The sequence below is a fragment of the Chanos chanos genome, chromosome 2 (genome assembly GCF_902362185.1).
Source record: "Chanos chanos chromosome 2, fChaCha1.1, whole genome shotgun sequence".
NCBI classification, from domain to species: Eukaryota; Metazoa; Chordata; class Actinopteri; order Gonorynchiformes; family Chanidae; genus Chanos; species Chanos chanos.
In genome coordinates, this window is record NC_044496.1 from 25208889 (window position 1) to 25227297 (window position 18409).

The 18409-nt window shown below is 42.1% G+C and overlaps 1 protein-coding gene across 1 annotated transcript in view; it reads right to left on the reverse strand.

Moving 5' to 3' along the window:
- Positions 1–5185: 5185 nt before the first annotated feature.
- Positions 5186–18409, reverse strand: part of LOC115804308 (von Willebrand factor A domain-containing protein 5A) — a 39239-nt gene continuing 26015 nt past the window's right edge. The window contains exons 14-16 of the mRNA XM_030764677.1: positions 6678–6878; positions 6440–6563; positions 5186–5705 (exon numbers count right to left, since the gene is read on the reverse strand). Coding sequence (XP_030620537.1) covers positions 5626–5705; positions 6440–6563; positions 6678–6878 — 405 coding nt within the window. The 3' untranslated portion in view covers positions 5186–5625. The remainder of the gene's footprint in view (positions 5706–6439; positions 6564–6677; positions 6879–18409) is intronic.

The window sequence follows — 18409 nt, forward strand, 5'->3', positions numbered from 1 at the left end:
TATTATTATTATTATCATGAAGAGGTGGGTTTTCAGTTTCTTGCGGAAGATGGTGAGGGATGAGGGAGGTCGTTCCACCACTGAGGGGCAATGGTGGAGAAGAGACGTGGTCGGGAGGAGCGGCTGCCGGGTTCCCGAAGTGAGGCGACCGCCAGCTGACCAGAGGTCGTAGAGCGGAGGGTTCTAGTAGTGGTATACGGAATTATTAGGGACTGAAGGTATGATGGGGCGGAGCCTCTTGTTGCCTGGTAGGCCAGCACCAGTGTCTTGAATTGGATGCGGGCAGCTACCGGGAGTCAGTGGAGCGCAGTAAGCAGTGGAGTGACATGAGAGTGCTTAGGGAGGTTGAAGACCAGGCGTGCAGCGGCGTTCTGCACGAGCTGGAGCGGCCTGATGGTGCAGGTTGGTAAGCCAGCCAGTAGGATGTTGCAGTAGTCCAGGCGGGAGATGACAAGCGCTTGGACCAAGAGCTGGGTCACCTGTTGTGTGAGGAATGGGTGGATTCTCCTGATATTGTATAGGGAGAATCTGCAGGATCGAGTGACTGCCGCGATGTGACCGGAGTAGGTTAGCTGGTTGTCGAGGGTTACGGCAAGGTTTTTGGCTGCTCTGGTGGGGAACACCACAGATCCCTTGATGGTGATTGCAGTGTCAATCGTTGGGGAGTTCTTTGCAGGAAAAAACAGAAGCTCAGTTTTCTCCAGGTTGAGTTTGAGGTGGTTAGCAGACATCCAGGAGGCAATGTCAGCTAAGCAGGCTGCGATGCGAGGCTGAACCTGAGAGTCAGAGGGGGGGAAGGAGAAGAACAGCTGTGTATCATCAGCGTAGCGGTGGTAAGAGAGACCATGGGTGGAGATCACTTGACCGAGTGATCTGGTGTAGAGAGAGAAGAGGAGTGGACCAAGTACCGAACCTTGTGGGACTCCCATGTGAAAAGGGCAGGGGGAGGAGACCGATTCCCTCCAAGAGACCTGGTAGGAACGGTCAAACAGATAGGACTTTCATGACCGTCAGTCGCTACGTCTGTGCAAGGGGGGCAAGTTATACTTCATGGATGTTCGCCTTCTGACATGTCAGTAGGTATTAAAAATATTCACTACAAATGAATAAAATCACCTTTTCACCTCTTCTAGTTATTAAAAATGAAATAACTGACTTTCCACAACACATATTTAGAAGAAACTCCCAGTTTTAAAAGCTTTCTTAGAGAAATCTCATTATTACTCATTATCTAAGCCGCTTATCATGATTAGGGTCACGAGGGGTGCTGGAGTCCAGGAAACACCCCGGACAGGTCGCCAGTCCATCACAGGGAAGACACACAGACAAACACACTCACAATCATACCTAGGGGCAATTTAGTGTCTCCAGTTCACCTAACCTGCATGTCTTTGGACTGTGGGAGGAAACTGGAAACCCACGCAGACACAGGGAGAACATGCAAACTCCACACAGAAAGGACCCTGACCACCCAGCCGGGAACCGAACCCGAAACCTTCTTGCTGTGAGGCGATTGCGCCACCGTGCCGGCCCTTCTTAGAAAAATATACCGAAAATCCATAAAATGATCTGAAATGATAAAAATTTCAATATGATGGGTGTAGTAGAATTAGAGTATGTCACTGCCACTGTGAGAATTTCCTGAAAAGTCAAATTACAAGGAACTCAAAGGGATTCTTTTTCGCCCATAAAATATTCACTAAAAATCAACTAAATGACTTTTCTCATTCTGATTGCTGTAGCACTTCCCAATTACAGTGCGTAACTTACTACAAGTGAGAATTTTGTGAAATGTCAACTTATATGGAAGCAGAGGTCAATTATTTCTGAAAAATAATCATTAAAAATCAACGACTTGACCTTTTCTCATTCTGATGGCTGTAGTACTTTTCAATCACAGTGTGTAACTTACTACAAGTGAGGTTTTTGAGAAAGTTCAACTTAAATGGAATCAAGAGTCAATTATTTCTGAAAATTATCCACTAAAATTCAACAACATGACCTTTCCTCATTCTGATTGCTGTAGTACTTCCCAATTACAGTGTCTTGCCTACTATAGGTGAGCTTTTGAGAAAAGTCAACTTAATTGGAAACAGGAGTCATTTATTTCTTTTCTCATTCTGATTGCTGTAGTAATTCCCAACTACAGTGTGTAAAGTGAAGTTTTTGTGAAATATCAAGTTATATGGAAATAACTGACTCCTGCTTTCATGTAAGATGACATTTCACAAAGAATTCACTTGTAGTAAGTTATGCACTGTAGTTGGGAATTACTACAGCAATCAGAATGAGAAAAGGTTGTTTAGTTGATTTTTAATGAATATTTTTCAGAAATAATTGGCCTCTGCTTCCATATAATGTGACTTTTCACAAAAACCTCACCTGTAGTAAGCAAGACACTGTAATTGGGAAGTGCTACAGCAATCAGAATGAGAAAAGGTCATGTCGTTGATTTTTAGTGACTATTTTTCAGGAATTAAATGACTCCTGCTTCTGTATAATTTGACATTTCACAAAAATATTCACTTGTAGTAAGCAACACACTGTAATTGGAAACTACTACAGCAATCAGAATGAGAAAAGGTTGTTTAGCTGATTTTTAGTGAATGTTTTCCAGAAATAAATCCTTCTTTGTTCCTTGTAATTTGACTTTTCAACAAATTCTCAAGTGTAGTAAATGATGCACTCTAATGTCGAGCTACATACAGCCATTAGAATAAGAAAGGCCTTTTTTGTATTTTAGTGAATATTTTTGGAAGAAAGTTCCTGAAACAGAGTTTCTTCCAAATATGCGTCGTGGGAAGACAGTTACTTTATTCTGGAATCACTAGAACGTTAAAGAGGTGTAAAACTCATTTTCTTCATTTTCAGTGAATATTCTTTTAATACCAGCTAGCACGTCAAAAAGCGAACATCCATGAAATGTGTAGCTTGACGTCGGTCGCTTACACGAATATCCGAATATAAAACCAACTTTACCACGCTAATTTAGCCTACCTGTGACGGCAACGAGAAACAGGTCTTTTCAGACCTTTAGTTTAAGCACAAACTCTGCTCAGACCATTCACAATTCGAAATGAGAGGCAGGGTACATGTGACACTTACCCGACCTTAGTCATCATAACAGTGATTTGGGGAATTTACATAAATGTGAATCCAAGCCTTAGGATGACGCCGTGTAGCTGAGCAATAGACGGGCAATAGACGAACGAATGTTGCAAATAGGACGGCTATCTTTAGTGAATGTACTGGGCGGTACGCTTCTCATGTTAAAACTGTTCAAATTATTCACAAAAATACCGTACAAAATGAATGGACAGTGGAAAGCATAAATTAAGAACACACAAACTCTTGATCAAAAAACGTTAGATCACTTGGTCACCATGAACAATACAAAACAAACTACTTTATATGTACTTTATTTATATGTAACACGCATATATGTAACCACAGACAATGTTAACAGTGCAGTGAACTCCATCCGCTAATTCACTTTGGTCTGCTGACCTCAGTATCAGTGGAACTAGCTGATTATCAAGGTGTCACTACGATTTTTTAGTGCTGCAACAATAAAAGAAATGAGAGTGTCTTTTGGTCAGTTTCCCCAAATCACAGGTAAACAACCAGACTCACAGATTTCACGATCTCATGCCACGCCTTCTCTTCCTCCGATGTAAAATTTGTGAGTTTTAAGCCAAGGTATAGCACTGAGTGCAACAACAAATTATTGCGATGCGCCTTCTGGTGGAGCAGCCAATCACAATGATTTTGGGCTTAAGCAGCTATCCCGCAAGGCATGAGTGGTGCAAGGCTGGAGGAACAAATACGTAACTCAGAATCCGCCGGTGTAAAGTTGTAGAGCTGGCCTACGACTTACAAGGTTAGCAGTTATTGCAGCACTTATTTACATCGTTTTATGCTTATAAACATGACAAAACACACGGCACAAGTCAAACATTTGGACATGTCTAATGGTTAACGTTAGCTGCTAGTTATCGTTCTCTAAAGAAACAAAGCGCGGCTATTAACGACGTCCCGGCTCAAATGATCTTATTTGTATGAAGGCCTAATTAGGGCTGATGATGTAGCTGAAAATTACCACGATAAAATGTTTCATTTCAGTCGATATGGGTAATTATTGTTCATTTTACTGACCTATTTTAATAATTACCAGGAGAAAAAAAGTTTAATTTAACCACTTTATTTTGTACGACGGACTATTACGGTCACATTAAAGAAAAAATCTGCGATTCCGAGAATAATGTCGTAATTGGAAGAAAAGTCATAGTACGAGAATAAAGTCATATTTCAACAAAAAGTCGTAATATTATGAGAAAAAATCATGACAAAAGAAGCAATTTCCTCCGAGTCCGTGTGGTTCTTTCTTCGGAATAGACAGTTTCTTTCACAATCTGTTCAAAGTCCTGCACTAATGATAATTTGTTATGTGCTTTCTTGGCGGTTTGCTTAATAAATTTAAGTGAAACTATCGAACATTCTATCATTCTATCGAACAATTTTCTCACTGCCATTGATAGTGTCTATCGCTGTACATATTGCTATCGTTTTATTGGCCTGACCTATATACAGTTTATTCAATTTGATTAAAAAGTTATCAGCCAATAATTTCTTTTATACTTTCTGGTTGTGGGTTTTAGGGTTTTAGTGGGTTTCACGACAGTCAATCTCAAAAAGAAATGTGAATTGAACTTTCCATGTTGTGAGTACATTTAAGGAAATACTATTCAGTTCTGAAATGTTTTGACATTTGACAATAAATGTAAGGGAGCAGTAAGGGAACACTGTACACTCCTTGTGATACAAGTTTTTTTCCATTTCTTTCCTTTTTTTTTTTGATAGCTAAGCACGCCACCGTCTAACAAAAATAAGTGCAGTACTAATCCCCCCCCCCCCCCCCAATCTCACTCCAAGCTGAACTGAAAAGTTGGCAGCCCTGATGTGTGTGTATAGTTGCTTTATCAGCACTGATCTGTGTAAAATAAACCAGTGTTTTATACTATCAGCATAATTTCTAAAATAAAGCACCCAAACAAAAAATTACAATAAAACATATAATACCTTGTTTTAAAATAATAAAGAAAGAGAAAATACATTTTATGGTGAAGTTACCCCTTTTGAGATTTTTAGTTTTTGTAATTTTTCATAAACAAAGTCACTTTCAATAAAAACCTCAAACTCACTAAAACAAAAACTCACTCTGAGATTGGTGGTCGTGGCTGTGTAAATGATAATACCAATATATAGCGATAAGTGACTCTTTTTTTAAAAATATTCTCCTGTGTAAAACAAAAATAAAAAATAATGATTCGCTAAACCTAAAGCAAGTTTTAAATGGTCAAAAAAAGATACTTACTGCATTGGTCAGCTGAAATGTCATGTCAGAGAAACTGTGTTGATAATTAATGACAAGGTGGAAATTGTCAAAATGGGCCCATAGAACATGAACATGTCCTTTAAATATCAGCTCAAAACAGCATCTCAAAATTTCATAACAGAACTGAGAGGAGGCGTAAATTGACTAAACATGTCCGGAAGAGAGACAGCATCCATTTACTGAGTGAGGTCCAGCGCTCAGTGAAACTGATCTGAATGTAAGAGGCTCTTTCAAAGCCCCAGAGTCTCCACCTCTACCTGACACCCCAGGAGAGCATTTCCAGCCTTAACACACTCAGACACAGTGGCTCCTGAAACACACAACATTGTTAAAATAATCCATATAAGAATAATGACAAATTATCAGTATGAGACATATTAGAATAATGATACACCATCACTGTGAGACACATTCACACTTTACTATTAGGTACACATTATAACATTACGAAATACACTGATAATGGTTTTTTTAATAGTGTTGCAGGTGTCAGTACCTGCACTTGGACTGTCATTCTGTGGCCTCCTGCTGGTCATTCTGTGTTTTTGTTTTACCATGTGCTTTTGTTTGTTTTGGTTTTCCCTGTCACTCCGACCCCGCCCCTCACTTGTGTTTCTACTTCCTGTCATTGTCCGTTTCCCGCCTTCTGAGTTCACCTGTTTCTCATTTTTGTTTGGATTACTCTGTCTATTTATACCTTCCTCTGCTTGTCTCTGGTTTGTCAGATTGTCCCAGTATCTTGACTGAGTCTGTCTAGATTGCAAGCCTGTTTTTGATTTCCTGCCTGTTTGCCTGTTAGAATCCAGCCTGTTCTGAAATTGTCATTTTGCCTGCCTTTTGGTTAGTCTGCCTGAGTTTTGTTCTACAGCCATTTTTGAGTGCTGTTTTTGTGTTCCTGTTTTTTCCCTGGAGAGTCTGGAGACTTTTGTGTTGAGAGATCTTTTCTTTATTAAAACATCGAACTGAAACTGCTTTTGGGTCCGATTCTCCGTTCCGAACCTGACAGCAGGTGTTTTTACAGCAATTAAAAAGGACAATTGTTACCTTTCTGAGCTTGGATCCATGACACAGCCTTCATGGCCAAAAACTGCCACTCCTCCTGGGCATCCAGCCTGAACCCATAAAGCCAGATCAGAGCCAGGACTGTGGCCCACAATGCCCTGTCCACCTGAACACAAGAGAAACCTTCATTTGGTCAATAATCCACAACAAAACAGATCCTCCTCTCTTTGACTGTACAGCCATAGGACACTGCTCTGATAACTGGACAGACATTTCAAACCTGTGCAGGCATCTGTTTGGCCACCTCTTTTTCAGTCTTTCCAAACACCTTGGCCAATGCAGACTCCAACTCCCAGAAGCCTGAGGCCTTTTGGAGAGAAATCAGTTGAAGGAGAGGGTCCTTCTGGGGCTGAGGGGCTACTAGACACACACACACACACACACACACATTAGGTGCTTTTGGACCGAACAGTTCTAAGGTCTCATTTGATAGGAACTACCTGCTGGGGAGCTTCCCCTGGAACTACATATGTTCTAGGGCTTTTTTCCTGTTTGCATTCGCACCGCTAGTAGGAACGCTGAAGTGAAGTAAGCTGGCCGATGGTGGTATAGCAACGTCACGCTAAGAGCTGTTGTTTACTACAGTATACAGACTACACAATTATTGAGTTTTACTGAATTTGAATGACAGAAATATGGGGTGCACATTAGATAATATAACTGCCTTCTCATTAACGAAAATTAAACTGTATGACGATAGTCCCAGTCCAATGGAGAAAAATGTGCCCCTGCACTTATCACCGCAGTAGCAGTGAACGACTGGGGCATAATACATTTCGGGTGCTAGCATAGCGCTTGTGCCTGACGCTTGCTCACAGCGTCGTGTTTTTGTTTTTTTCCATTCCTCCCCGCTGCACCTCTCAAGTCATAAGCTGAATAAACACGTTCTTCTTCTAGGTTAAAACGCGGATCACAGCCACACAGGCGGACACACAAGCACCTACCAAAGCGGAGTGTACGCTACCTCTAGTATCTAGTATAACTAAATTGACTTCCAAACATACTTGCACACAATGAAATCAAAAATTCCAACACAATGAAAGTTCACATGAAATATCTCAGCAAGAGAAAACAGAGTAAGTTCAAAACACTCACCGTCTTCTTCTATTGAGACCGAAGTCAGAATCGGTGCATTTAAAATGATGGAAGACAAGACAGAAAAGAAACCGACATCAGATGTTGTAACAGATGTTCAAAGATAGGTGCATTTAAAATGATGGAAGACAAGACAGAAAAGAAACCGACATCAGATGTTGTAACAGATGTTCAAAGATAGGTGCATTTAAAATGATCAAAGACAAGACAGAATAGAAACCGACATCAGATGTTGTAACAGATGTTCAAAGACAGGTAGCAATATGCACAGAAGAGCCACAAAGAGAAAAATGAATTGCGCCCACTTCCACTTCCCTACAAATAAACAAGCAAACACACACACACTAGGTGCTTTTGGACCGAACAGTTCTAGGGTCCCATTTGATAGGAACTGCCCGCTGGGGAGCTTCCCCTGAAACTACATATGTTCTAGGGCTTTGTTCCTGTTTGCATTCGCACCGCTAGTAGGAACGCTGAAGTGACGTGAGCCGGCCGATGGTGGTATAGCAACGTCATGCTAAGAGCTGTTGTTTACTACAGTATACAGACTGCAGTATACACAATTACTGAGTTTTATTGAATTTGAATGGCAGAAATATTGAGTGCACATTAGATGATATAACTGCCTTCTCATTAACGACGAAAATTAAACTGTATGACGATAGTCCCAGTCCAATGGAGAAAAATGTGCCCCTGCACTTATCACCGCAGTAGCAGTCACCGTACCGGAGGACCTTTTACATAGTTCTTAGAACTGTTGGAGAAAGTACCCCCTTTTTCGCGTGTTCGCACCGCAGGAACTTAAAACGATTACAGTTCTTAGAACTCCGTTTTGAGGGGCTTTTTTAGCTCCTACTTCGGGGTAGGTACTTTCGCAGCGCAATAGGAGCCTTGTGACGTTGGTATACAGCCATTGGTCCAGACGCAGGTATACGATGATTGCAATCGCCATTTTTAAAGATCCGTGCAAAATATAAAGGCTAGGACCGTATTACATTTTGTTTTTGATATTCATGTCTAAAAATGTCTTAAATGTCTGTAATTGTAGGAGGGGACACATGGTTTTTATGTTTTATTTTACCGGTATTTTATATCCCCCAACAATGACCATTTCTGCAACGTCCAATGTATATTTGTACATTGAAGAGGTAGCGTACACTCCGCTTCGGTAGGTGCTTGTGTGTCGGCTTGTGTGACTGTGATCCGCATTTTAACCTAAAATAAGAATGTGTTTATCCAGCTTACGATTCGAGGGCTGCGGCGGGGAAAAGAAAAAAAACATTATGCTGCGAGAAAGCGTCAGGCACAAGCGCTATGCTAGCACCCGAAAACTACTATGCCCATCGAGTCATTCACTGCTATTGCGGTGGTAAATGCATAAATGCAAATTTTTTTCCATTGTGCAGGGTCTGTCACCATACAGTTTTATTTTCGTTAATGAGAAGGCAGGTATGTCTAATGTGCACGCAATATTTCTGTCATTCAAATTCAATAAAACTGGTTAATTGTGTATACTGTAGTCTAGTTTGTCGATTTCTTTTGCCGCAGTAATGGCATTTTTTTCCCTTTTGGAGGTATTTAAAAGGTCTTAACAGTAATTAAATTTGTACATAAAAATGTGCAGCTATCCATGGTTAGTCGTAAACAACAGCTCTTAGCTGCTGTACCGTCTGCCGGTTTACGTCACTTCAGCGTTCCTACTGGCGGTGCGAATGCAAACAGAAAAAAGGCCCTAGAACGTATGTAGTTCTAGGGGAAGCTCCTCAGGGGGTAGTTCCTATCAAATGAGACCCTAGAACTGTTCGGCCCGAAAGCGCCTTTTGTTCCTGTTTGCATTCGCACCGCTAGTAGGAACGCTGAAGTGACGTAAGCCGGCCGATGGTGGTATAGCAACGTCACGCTAAGAGCTGTTGTTTACTACAGTATACAGACTACACAATTATTGAGTTTTATTGAATTTGAATGGCAGAAATATTGAGTGCACATTAGATGATATAACTGCCTTCTCATTAACGACGAAAATTAAACTGTATGACGATAGTCCCAGTCCAATGGAGAAAAATGTGCCCCTGCACCGCAGTAGCAGTGAACGACTGGGGCATAATACTTTTCGGGTGCTAGCATAGCGCTTGTGCCTGACGCTTGCTCACAGCGTCGTGTTTTTGTTTTTTTCCATTCCCCCCCTCCCCGCTGCACCTCTCAAATCGTAAGCTGAATAAACACATTCTTCTTCTAGGTTAAAATGCGGATCACAGCCACACAGGCGGACACACAAGCACCTACCAAAGCGGAGTGTACGTTACCTCTAGTATCTAGTATAATTAAATTGACTTCCAAACATACTTGCACACAATGAAATCAAAAATTCCAACAAAGTGAAAGTTCACATGAAATATCTCAGCAAGAGAAAACAGAGTAAGTTCAAAATACTCACCGTAGTTTATTGATTCTGAAGGCAGAATCGGTGCATTTAAAATGATCAAAGAAAAGACAGAAAACAAAACGACATCAGATGTTGTAACAGATGTTCAAAGATAGGTGTATTTAAAATGATCAAAGACAAGACAGAAAATAAACCGACATCAGATGTTGTAACAGATGTTCAAAGACAGGTAGCAATATGCACAGAAGAGCCACAAAGAGAAAAATGAATTGCGCCCACTTCCACTTCCCTACAAATAAACAAGCAAACACACACACACTAGGTGCTTTTGGACCGAACAGTTCTAGGGTCTCATTTGATAGGAACTGCCCGCTGGGGAGCTTCCCCTGGAACTACATATGTTCTAGGGCTTTTTTCCTGTTTGCATTCGCACCGCTAGTAGGAACGCTGAAGTGACGTGAGCCGGCTGATGGTGGTATAGCAACGTCATGCTAAGAGCTGTTGTTTACTACAGTATACAGACTGCAGTATACACAATTACTGAGTTTTATTGAATTTGAATGGCAGAAATATTGAGTGCACATTAGATGATATAACTGCCTTCTCATTAACGACGAAAATTAAACTGTATGACGATAGTCCCAGTCCAGTGGAGAAAAATGTGCCCCTGCACTTATCACCGCAGTAGCAGTGAACGACTGGGGCATAATACTTTTCGGGTGCTAGCATAGCGCTTGTGCCTGACGCTTGCTCACAGCGTTGTGTTTTTGAAACAGTCCTGCTCTACCTCACCCTTCCTCATAGTAGTGATCTATCGGCCCCCCGGGCCCTATAGTCAATTTCTCGATGATTTCACTGAATTGATCTCTAGCATTATAACTACGGTGGATAAAATCCTTATAATGGGGGATTTTAATATCCACATCAGTGATAGCTCTGATTCTCTTAACAAAGCATTTACTTCTATTTTAGACACTTTTGGCTTCAACCAATACGTCTGCGAGCCCACTCATTCCAATGGCAACACCTTAGATCTTATTTTAGCTCGCGGCCTAACCGTCTCTCGTGGTTGTATCTCCCTATTCCACTGCCTTATCTGACCATTTTCTTGTTACCTTCCAGGTCACGCTCCCCTCTCCTCCTGTAGTCTCTACCGTGGTTCGACGCTGCCGCCGCATTAATGCTTCCACCACTGCTGTGCTCGCTAACTTACTTCCTGCCGCCCTCAGCTCTCTCGATGATCAACAAGGGTCTTTGAACGATCTGACAGACAGTATAAACTGTACCCTCCGCAATGCTTTAGATACGGTAGCACCATTAACGCTAAAAAATCGCGTAAACATATAACACCCTGGTTTAATAACGATACACGTTTATTGAAGCAAGCATGCAGAAGATTTGAACGGAACTGGCGCGCCACTAAGCTGGAGGTCTTCCGCCTCGCCTGGCATGATAGCTTAATAGCCTATAAATGCGCCCTCTCCACGGCCAAATCCGCCTATTACTCAAGAATAATTAATCTCAATAAAAACAACCCGAGATTTCTATTTGATACAGTATCAAAATTGATCCAGAATCACTCCCCTCAATCCAGTTCTATTACCGCATGCGACTTTGTCGACTTTTTCTCACAAAAAATAGACTTAATTCGTTGTGATATTAAAAACAGTCAACAAAATCAATGCGCCAGTATACTCCCCATCGCTGCCCCAGAGCCTAATCAGGAAGGCACTCTTTAACCCAATTTGAGCCTATCTCCCTAGACGCGCTCTCCAAACTGGTGCACTCCGCTAAACCAGCCTCTTGCCTGCTCGATCCTCTACCTCCTAAACTTTACGTAGAACTTTTCTCGATCCTCGGCCCTACAATCCTCAACCTTTTAAATTTGTCAATTAAGTCGGGCGCTCTACCCTCTGCTTTCAAAACAGCCGTGATTAGCCCCCTACTTAAAAGACCTAACCTCGACCCAGAAAGCTTGAATAATTATAGACCAATCTCCAATCTCCCATTTCTTTCTAAAATACTCGAAAAAATTGTCGCTGCGCAACTCATCGCATACATGTCCTCCAACAGCCTCTTTGAAGTGTTTCAGTCAGGCTTTAGGCGTTTTCATTCCACTGAAACCGCATTAACTAAAGTGACTAATGATGTATTACTAGCCATGGATGCTGGTGATACCTCAATACTTATTCTTCTCGATCTGAGTGCAGCATTCGACACAGTCGATCACACCATATTGTTAAAGCGCCTGGAAAATCAAATTGGCATCCGTGGCCTGGCGCTCTCCTGGTTAAAATCTTATCTCTCAGAGAGAAAGCAGTGTGTCCACTACAATAATGTGACATCTGAGTATCGAGAGCTTAACTGTGGTGTCCCTCAGGGGACGGTCCTTGGCCCTCTCCTTTTCTCTATCTACATGCTCCCTCTTGGAGACATTATTCGTAGCTATCACATTATCTTCCACTGTTATGCTGATGATACTCAGGTCTACTTACCAATCAAGCACAGTGACCGCTCTGAATTGGCTAACCTTGAGGCATGTCTCTGTGCCATTAAAAATTGGATGTCCTCAAACTTCCTGATGCTTAACGCAGGTAAGACAGAAATGCTAGTCATTGGACCCCCTGTGCATAAGCATCTTTTTAACAATCTTAAATTAAAATTTGACAACTGCATTCTCTCGCAAAATTCTACTGCAAAAAACCTTGGTGTGATTTTTGACTCTAGTCTCTCGCTTGTCACTCATACCAAGAACACTACCAAAATGGCCTTTTATCATCTCCGCAATATCGCCAAAATTAGGCCCCTACTATGTTTAGCTGATGCAGAAACCATTGTCCATGCATTTGTCACGTCTCGCCTCGACTACTGTAACGTTCTGTACTCTGGCTTGCCCGCCTCTAGCACCAGAAGTCTTCAGCTTGTCCAGAATGCTGCTGCCAGAATCCTGACCCGAACTAGGAAGTTCGATCACATCACTCCCGTCCTGGCTTCCCTTCACTGGCTCCCAGTTCACATGAGGGCTGATTATAAAGTCCTCCTATTAACATTTAAAATTCTACATGGGTTTGCACCGGCCTATCTTTCTGATTTAATTACACTCTACGCCCCCCCCCCCCCCGCACCCTGCGCTCTCAGGCTGCTAAATTATTAGTTGTTCCAAAAGTTAAAAAGAAGTCTGCTGGCCATCGCGCCTTTGCCTACCGCGCACCCTTTCTCTGGAACAGCCTACCTATAGATATTAAAGAGGCAAACTGTCTTGCTACCTTTAAAACCAAACTTAAGACTCATTTATTCTCCGTGTCGTATGATAGCATAGTCTCAAACTAATCTTCCGGTATTGCTCAGTCTCTGCTGTAGTCTCTCCTGGCATAGTTTAGCTTAGTAGCTGCCGGCTTAGATACCTCTCATCTTCTCTCTCTCCTCCCTCTCCTCTGCTCTTATCTTAACCTGATCAGTTTCTGTCATTAACCTGCTCTCTTCTCTTTGTGTGAGTGGTCGATGTCTGCGCCTCCTTCCTGGATGTGGCACCTTCCCCTGACCGGCTGAATGACTTTGTGCCCTGCTGTCCCTGGCACTGCTCCCCCACGTAGCCGTGCTCCTCCTGCGCCCTCCTCAGCTACTACTCTTGCAACTTTCAATACAAAATTATCTATAAAATTATTTTTCTTGTTTCATCTGTTAAGTGCCGCTACTCCAATAATGCTCTCCTTCCCTCCCTCTTCTCCTGCATGGCTGTGGCTCATCTGTTTGAGCATGAGTGTCTGGTTTGAATGTGGCTACTTTCTCTTAGGTGTCCCCCACCCCCCCCACCCTCCATGCTATCCCTCTTCACGGTCATCCCGATGGCTGCTGCGGCTCGTGTCCTCCTGCACTGCCACAGCTGTGCCGTCCACCCCAACTGAGCCCCATGCTGTCTTGTCATTCCTCATACTACTTACTAGTTGTGTTCTCATTTATTATCACTCTGTTGTTTTGTAAATTGCCCTCTGGGCTGGCACCTACTGCACACCTGGCTGGCCTAGAAGGGGTCTCCTCTCTTTGTGGTCCTTCTCAAGATTTCTCCTATTTTTCCCTAACGTCTGGGTTTTTTGAGGAGTTTTTTCTTGCCCGCTATGAGGATCAAGTCAGGGGGTGCCACCCTGCTCTGTTTTGTTGTAATCCTGTGGGCATGTAAAGCCCTTTGAGACTGTAAACAGTGATATTGGGCTCTAAATAAACTTAAACTTGAAACTTGAAACTTTAAACTTGTTTTTTTCCATTCCCCCCCTCCCCGCTGCACCTCTCAAATCGTAAGCTGAATAAACACGTTCTTCTTCTAGGTTAAAACGCGGATCACAGCCACACAGGCGGACACACAAGCACCTACCAAAGCGGAGTGTACGTTACCTCTAGTATAACTAAATTGACTTCCAAACATACTTGCACACAATGAAATCAAAAATTCCAACAAAATGAAAGTTCTATTGATTCTGAAGGCAGAATATCTCAGCAAGAGAAAACATATTAAGTTCAAAACACTCACCGTCTTCTTCTATTGAGACCGAAGTCAGAATCGGTGCATTTAAAATGATGGAAAACAAGACAGAAAAGAAATCGACATCAGATGTTGTAACAGATGTTCAAAGACAAGTAGCAATATGCACAGAAGAGCCACAAAGAGAAAAAATGAATTGCGCCCACTTCCACTTCCCTACAAATAAACAAGCAAACACACACACACTAGGTGCTTTTGGACCGAACAGTTCTAGGGTCTCATTTGTTAGGAACTGCCCGCTGGGGAACTTCCCATGGAACTACATATGTTCTAGGGCTTTTTTCCTGTTTGCATTCGCACCGCTAGTAGGAACGCTGAAGTGACGTAAGCCGGCCGATGGTGGTATAGCAACGTCACGCTAAGAGCTGTTGTTTACTACAGTATACAGACTACACAATTATTGAGTTTTATTGAATTTGAATGGCAGAAATATTGAGTGCACATTAGATAATATAACTGCCTTCTCATTAACGAAAATTAAACTGTATGACGATAGTCCCAGTCCAATGGAGAAAAATGTGCCCCTGCACTTATCACCGCAGTAGCAGTGAACGACTGGGGCATAATACTTTTCGGGTGCTAGCATAGCGCTTGTGCCTGACGCTTGCTCACAGTGTCGTGTTTTTGTTTTTTTCCATTCCCCCCCTCCCCGCTGCACCTCTCAAATCGTAAGCTGAATAAACACGTTCTTCTTCTAGGTTAAAACGCGGATCACAGCCACACAGGCGGACACACAAGCACCTACCAAAGCGGAGTGTACGCTACCTCTAGTATCTAGTATAACTAAATTGACTTCCAAACATACTTACACACAATGAAATCAAAAATTCCAACACAATGAAAGTTCTATTGATTCTGAAGGCAGAATATCTCAGCAAGAGAAAACATATTAAGTTCAAAACACTCACCGTCTTCTTCTATTGAGACCGAAGTCAGAATCGGTGCATTTAAAATGATGGAAAACAAGACAGAAAAGAAATCGACATCAGATGTTGTAACAGATGTTCAAAGACAAGTAGCAATATGCACAGAAGAGCCACAAAGAGAAAAAATGAATTGCGCCCACTTCCACTTCCCTACAAATAAACAAGCAAACACACACACACTAGGTGCTTTTGGACCGAACAGTTCTAGGGTCTCATTTGTTAGGAACTGCCCGCTGGGGAACTTCCCATGGAACTACATATGTTCTAGGGCTTTTTTCCTGTTTGCATTCGCACCGCTAGTAGGAACGCTGAAGTGACGTAAGCCGGCCGATGGTGGTATAGCAACGTCATGCTAAGAGCTGTTGTTTACTACAGTATACAGACTACACAATTATTGAGTTTTATTGAATTTGAATGGCAGAAATATTGAGTGCACATTAGATAATATAACTGCCTTCTCATTAACGAAAATTAAACTGTATGACGATAGTCCCAGTCCAATGGAGAAAAATGTGCCCCTGCACTTATCACCGCAGTAGCAGTGAACGACTGGGGCATAATACTTTTCGGGTGCTAGCATAGCGCTTGTGCCTGACGCTTGCTCACAGCGTCGTGTTTTTGTTTTTTTCCATTCCCCCCCTCCCCGCTGCACCTCTCAAATCGTAAGCTGAATAAACACGTTCTTCTTCTAGGTTAAAATGCGGATCACAGCCACACAGGCGGACACACAAGCACCTACCAAAGCGGAGTGTACGTTACCTCTAGTATCTAGTAAAATTAAATTGACTTCCAAACATACTTGCACACAATGAAATCAAAAATTCCAACAAAATGAAAGTTCACATGAAATATCTCAACAAGAGAAAACAGAGTAAGTTCAAAACACTCACCGTAGTCTATTGAGGCTGAAGGCAGAATCAGTGCATTTAAAATGATGGAAGACAAGACAGAAAAGAAACCGACATCAGATGTTGTAACAGATGTTCAAAGATAGGTGCATTTAAAATGATCAAAGACAAGACAGAAAAGACACCGACATCAGATGTTGTAACAGATGTTCAAAGATAGGTGCATTTAAAATGATCAAAGATAAGACAGAAAAGAAACCGACATCAGATGTTGTAACAGATGTTCAAAGACAGGTAGCAATATGCACAGAAGAGCCACAAAGAGAAAAATGAATTGCGCCCACTTCCACTTCCCTACAAATAAACAAGCAAACACACACACACTAGGTGCTTTTGGACCGAACAGTTCTAGGGTCTCATTTGATAGGAACTGCCCGCTGGGGAGCTTCCCCTGGAACTACATATGTTCTAGGGCTTTTTTCCTGTTTGCATTCGCACCGCTAGTAGGAACGCTGAAGTGACGTAAGCCGGCCGATGATGGTATAGCAACGTCACGCTAAGAGCTGTTGTTTACTACAGTATACAGACTACACAATTATTGAGTTTTATTGAATTTAAATGGCAGAAATATTGAGTGCACATTAGATAATATAACTGCCTTCTCATTAACGAAAATTAAACTGTAAGACGATAGTCCCAGTCCAATGGAGAAAAATGTGCCCCTGCACTTATCACCGCAGTAGCAGTGAACGACTGGGGCATAATACTTTTCGGGTGCTAGCATAGCGCTTGTGCCTGACGCTTGCTCACAGCGTCGTGTTTTTGTTTTTTTTTCCATTCCCCCCCTCCCCGCTGCACCTCTCAAATCGTAAGCTGAATAAACACGTTCTTCTTCTAGGTTAAGACGCGGATCACAGCCACACAGGCGGACACACAAGCACCTACCAAAGCGGAGTGTACGCTACCTCTAGTATCTAGTATAATTAAGTTGACTTCCAAACATACTTGCACACAATGAAATCAAAAATTCCAACAAAATGAAAGTTCACATGAAATATCTCAACAAGAGAAAACAGAGTAAGTTCAAAACACTCACCGTAGTCTATTGAGGCTGAAGGCAGAATCAGTGCATTTAAAATGATGGAAGACAAGACAGAAAAGAAACCGACATCAGATGTTGTAACAGATGTTCAAAGATAGGTGCATTTAAAATGATCAAAGACAAGACAGAAAAGACACCGACATCAGATGTTGTAACAGATGTTCAAAGATAGGTGCATTTAAAATGATCAAAGATAAGACAGAAAAGAAACCGACATCAGATGTTGTAACAGATGTTCAAAGACAGGTAGCAATATGCACAGAAGAGCCACAAAGAGAAAAATGAATTGCGCCCACTTCCACTTCCCTACAAATAAACAAGCAAACACACACACACTAGGTGCTTTTGGACCGAACAGTTCTAGGGTCTCATTTGATAGGAACTGCCCGCTGGGGAGCTTCCCCTGGAACTACATATGTTCTAGGGCTTTTTTCCTGTTTGCATTCGCACCGCTAGTAGGAACGCTGAAGTGACGTAAGCCGGCCGATGATGGTATAGCAACGTCACGCTAAGAGCTGTTGTTTACTACAGTATACAGACTACACAATTATTGAGTTTTATTGAATTTAAATGGCAGAAATATTGAGTGCACATTAGATAATATAACTGCCTTCTCATTAACGAAAATTAAACTGTAAGACGATAGTCCCAGTCCAATGGAGAAAAATGTGCCCCTGCACTTATCACCGCAGTAGCAGTGAACGACTGGGGCATAATACTTTTCGGGTGCTAGCATAGCGCTTGTGCCTGACGCTTGCTCACAGCGTCGTGTTTTTGTTTTTTTTCCATTCCCCCCCTCCCCGCTGCACCTCTCAAATCGTAAGCTGAATAAACACGTTCTTCTTCTAGGTTAAGACGCGGATCACAGCCACACAGGCGGACACACAAGCACCTACCAAAGCGGAGTGTACGCTACCTCTAGTATCTAGTATAATTAAGTTGACTTCCAAACATACTTGCACACAATGAAATCAAAAATTCCAACAAAATGAAAGTTCACATGAAATATCTCAACAAGAGAAAACAGAGTAAGTTCAAAACACTCACCGTAGTCTATTGAG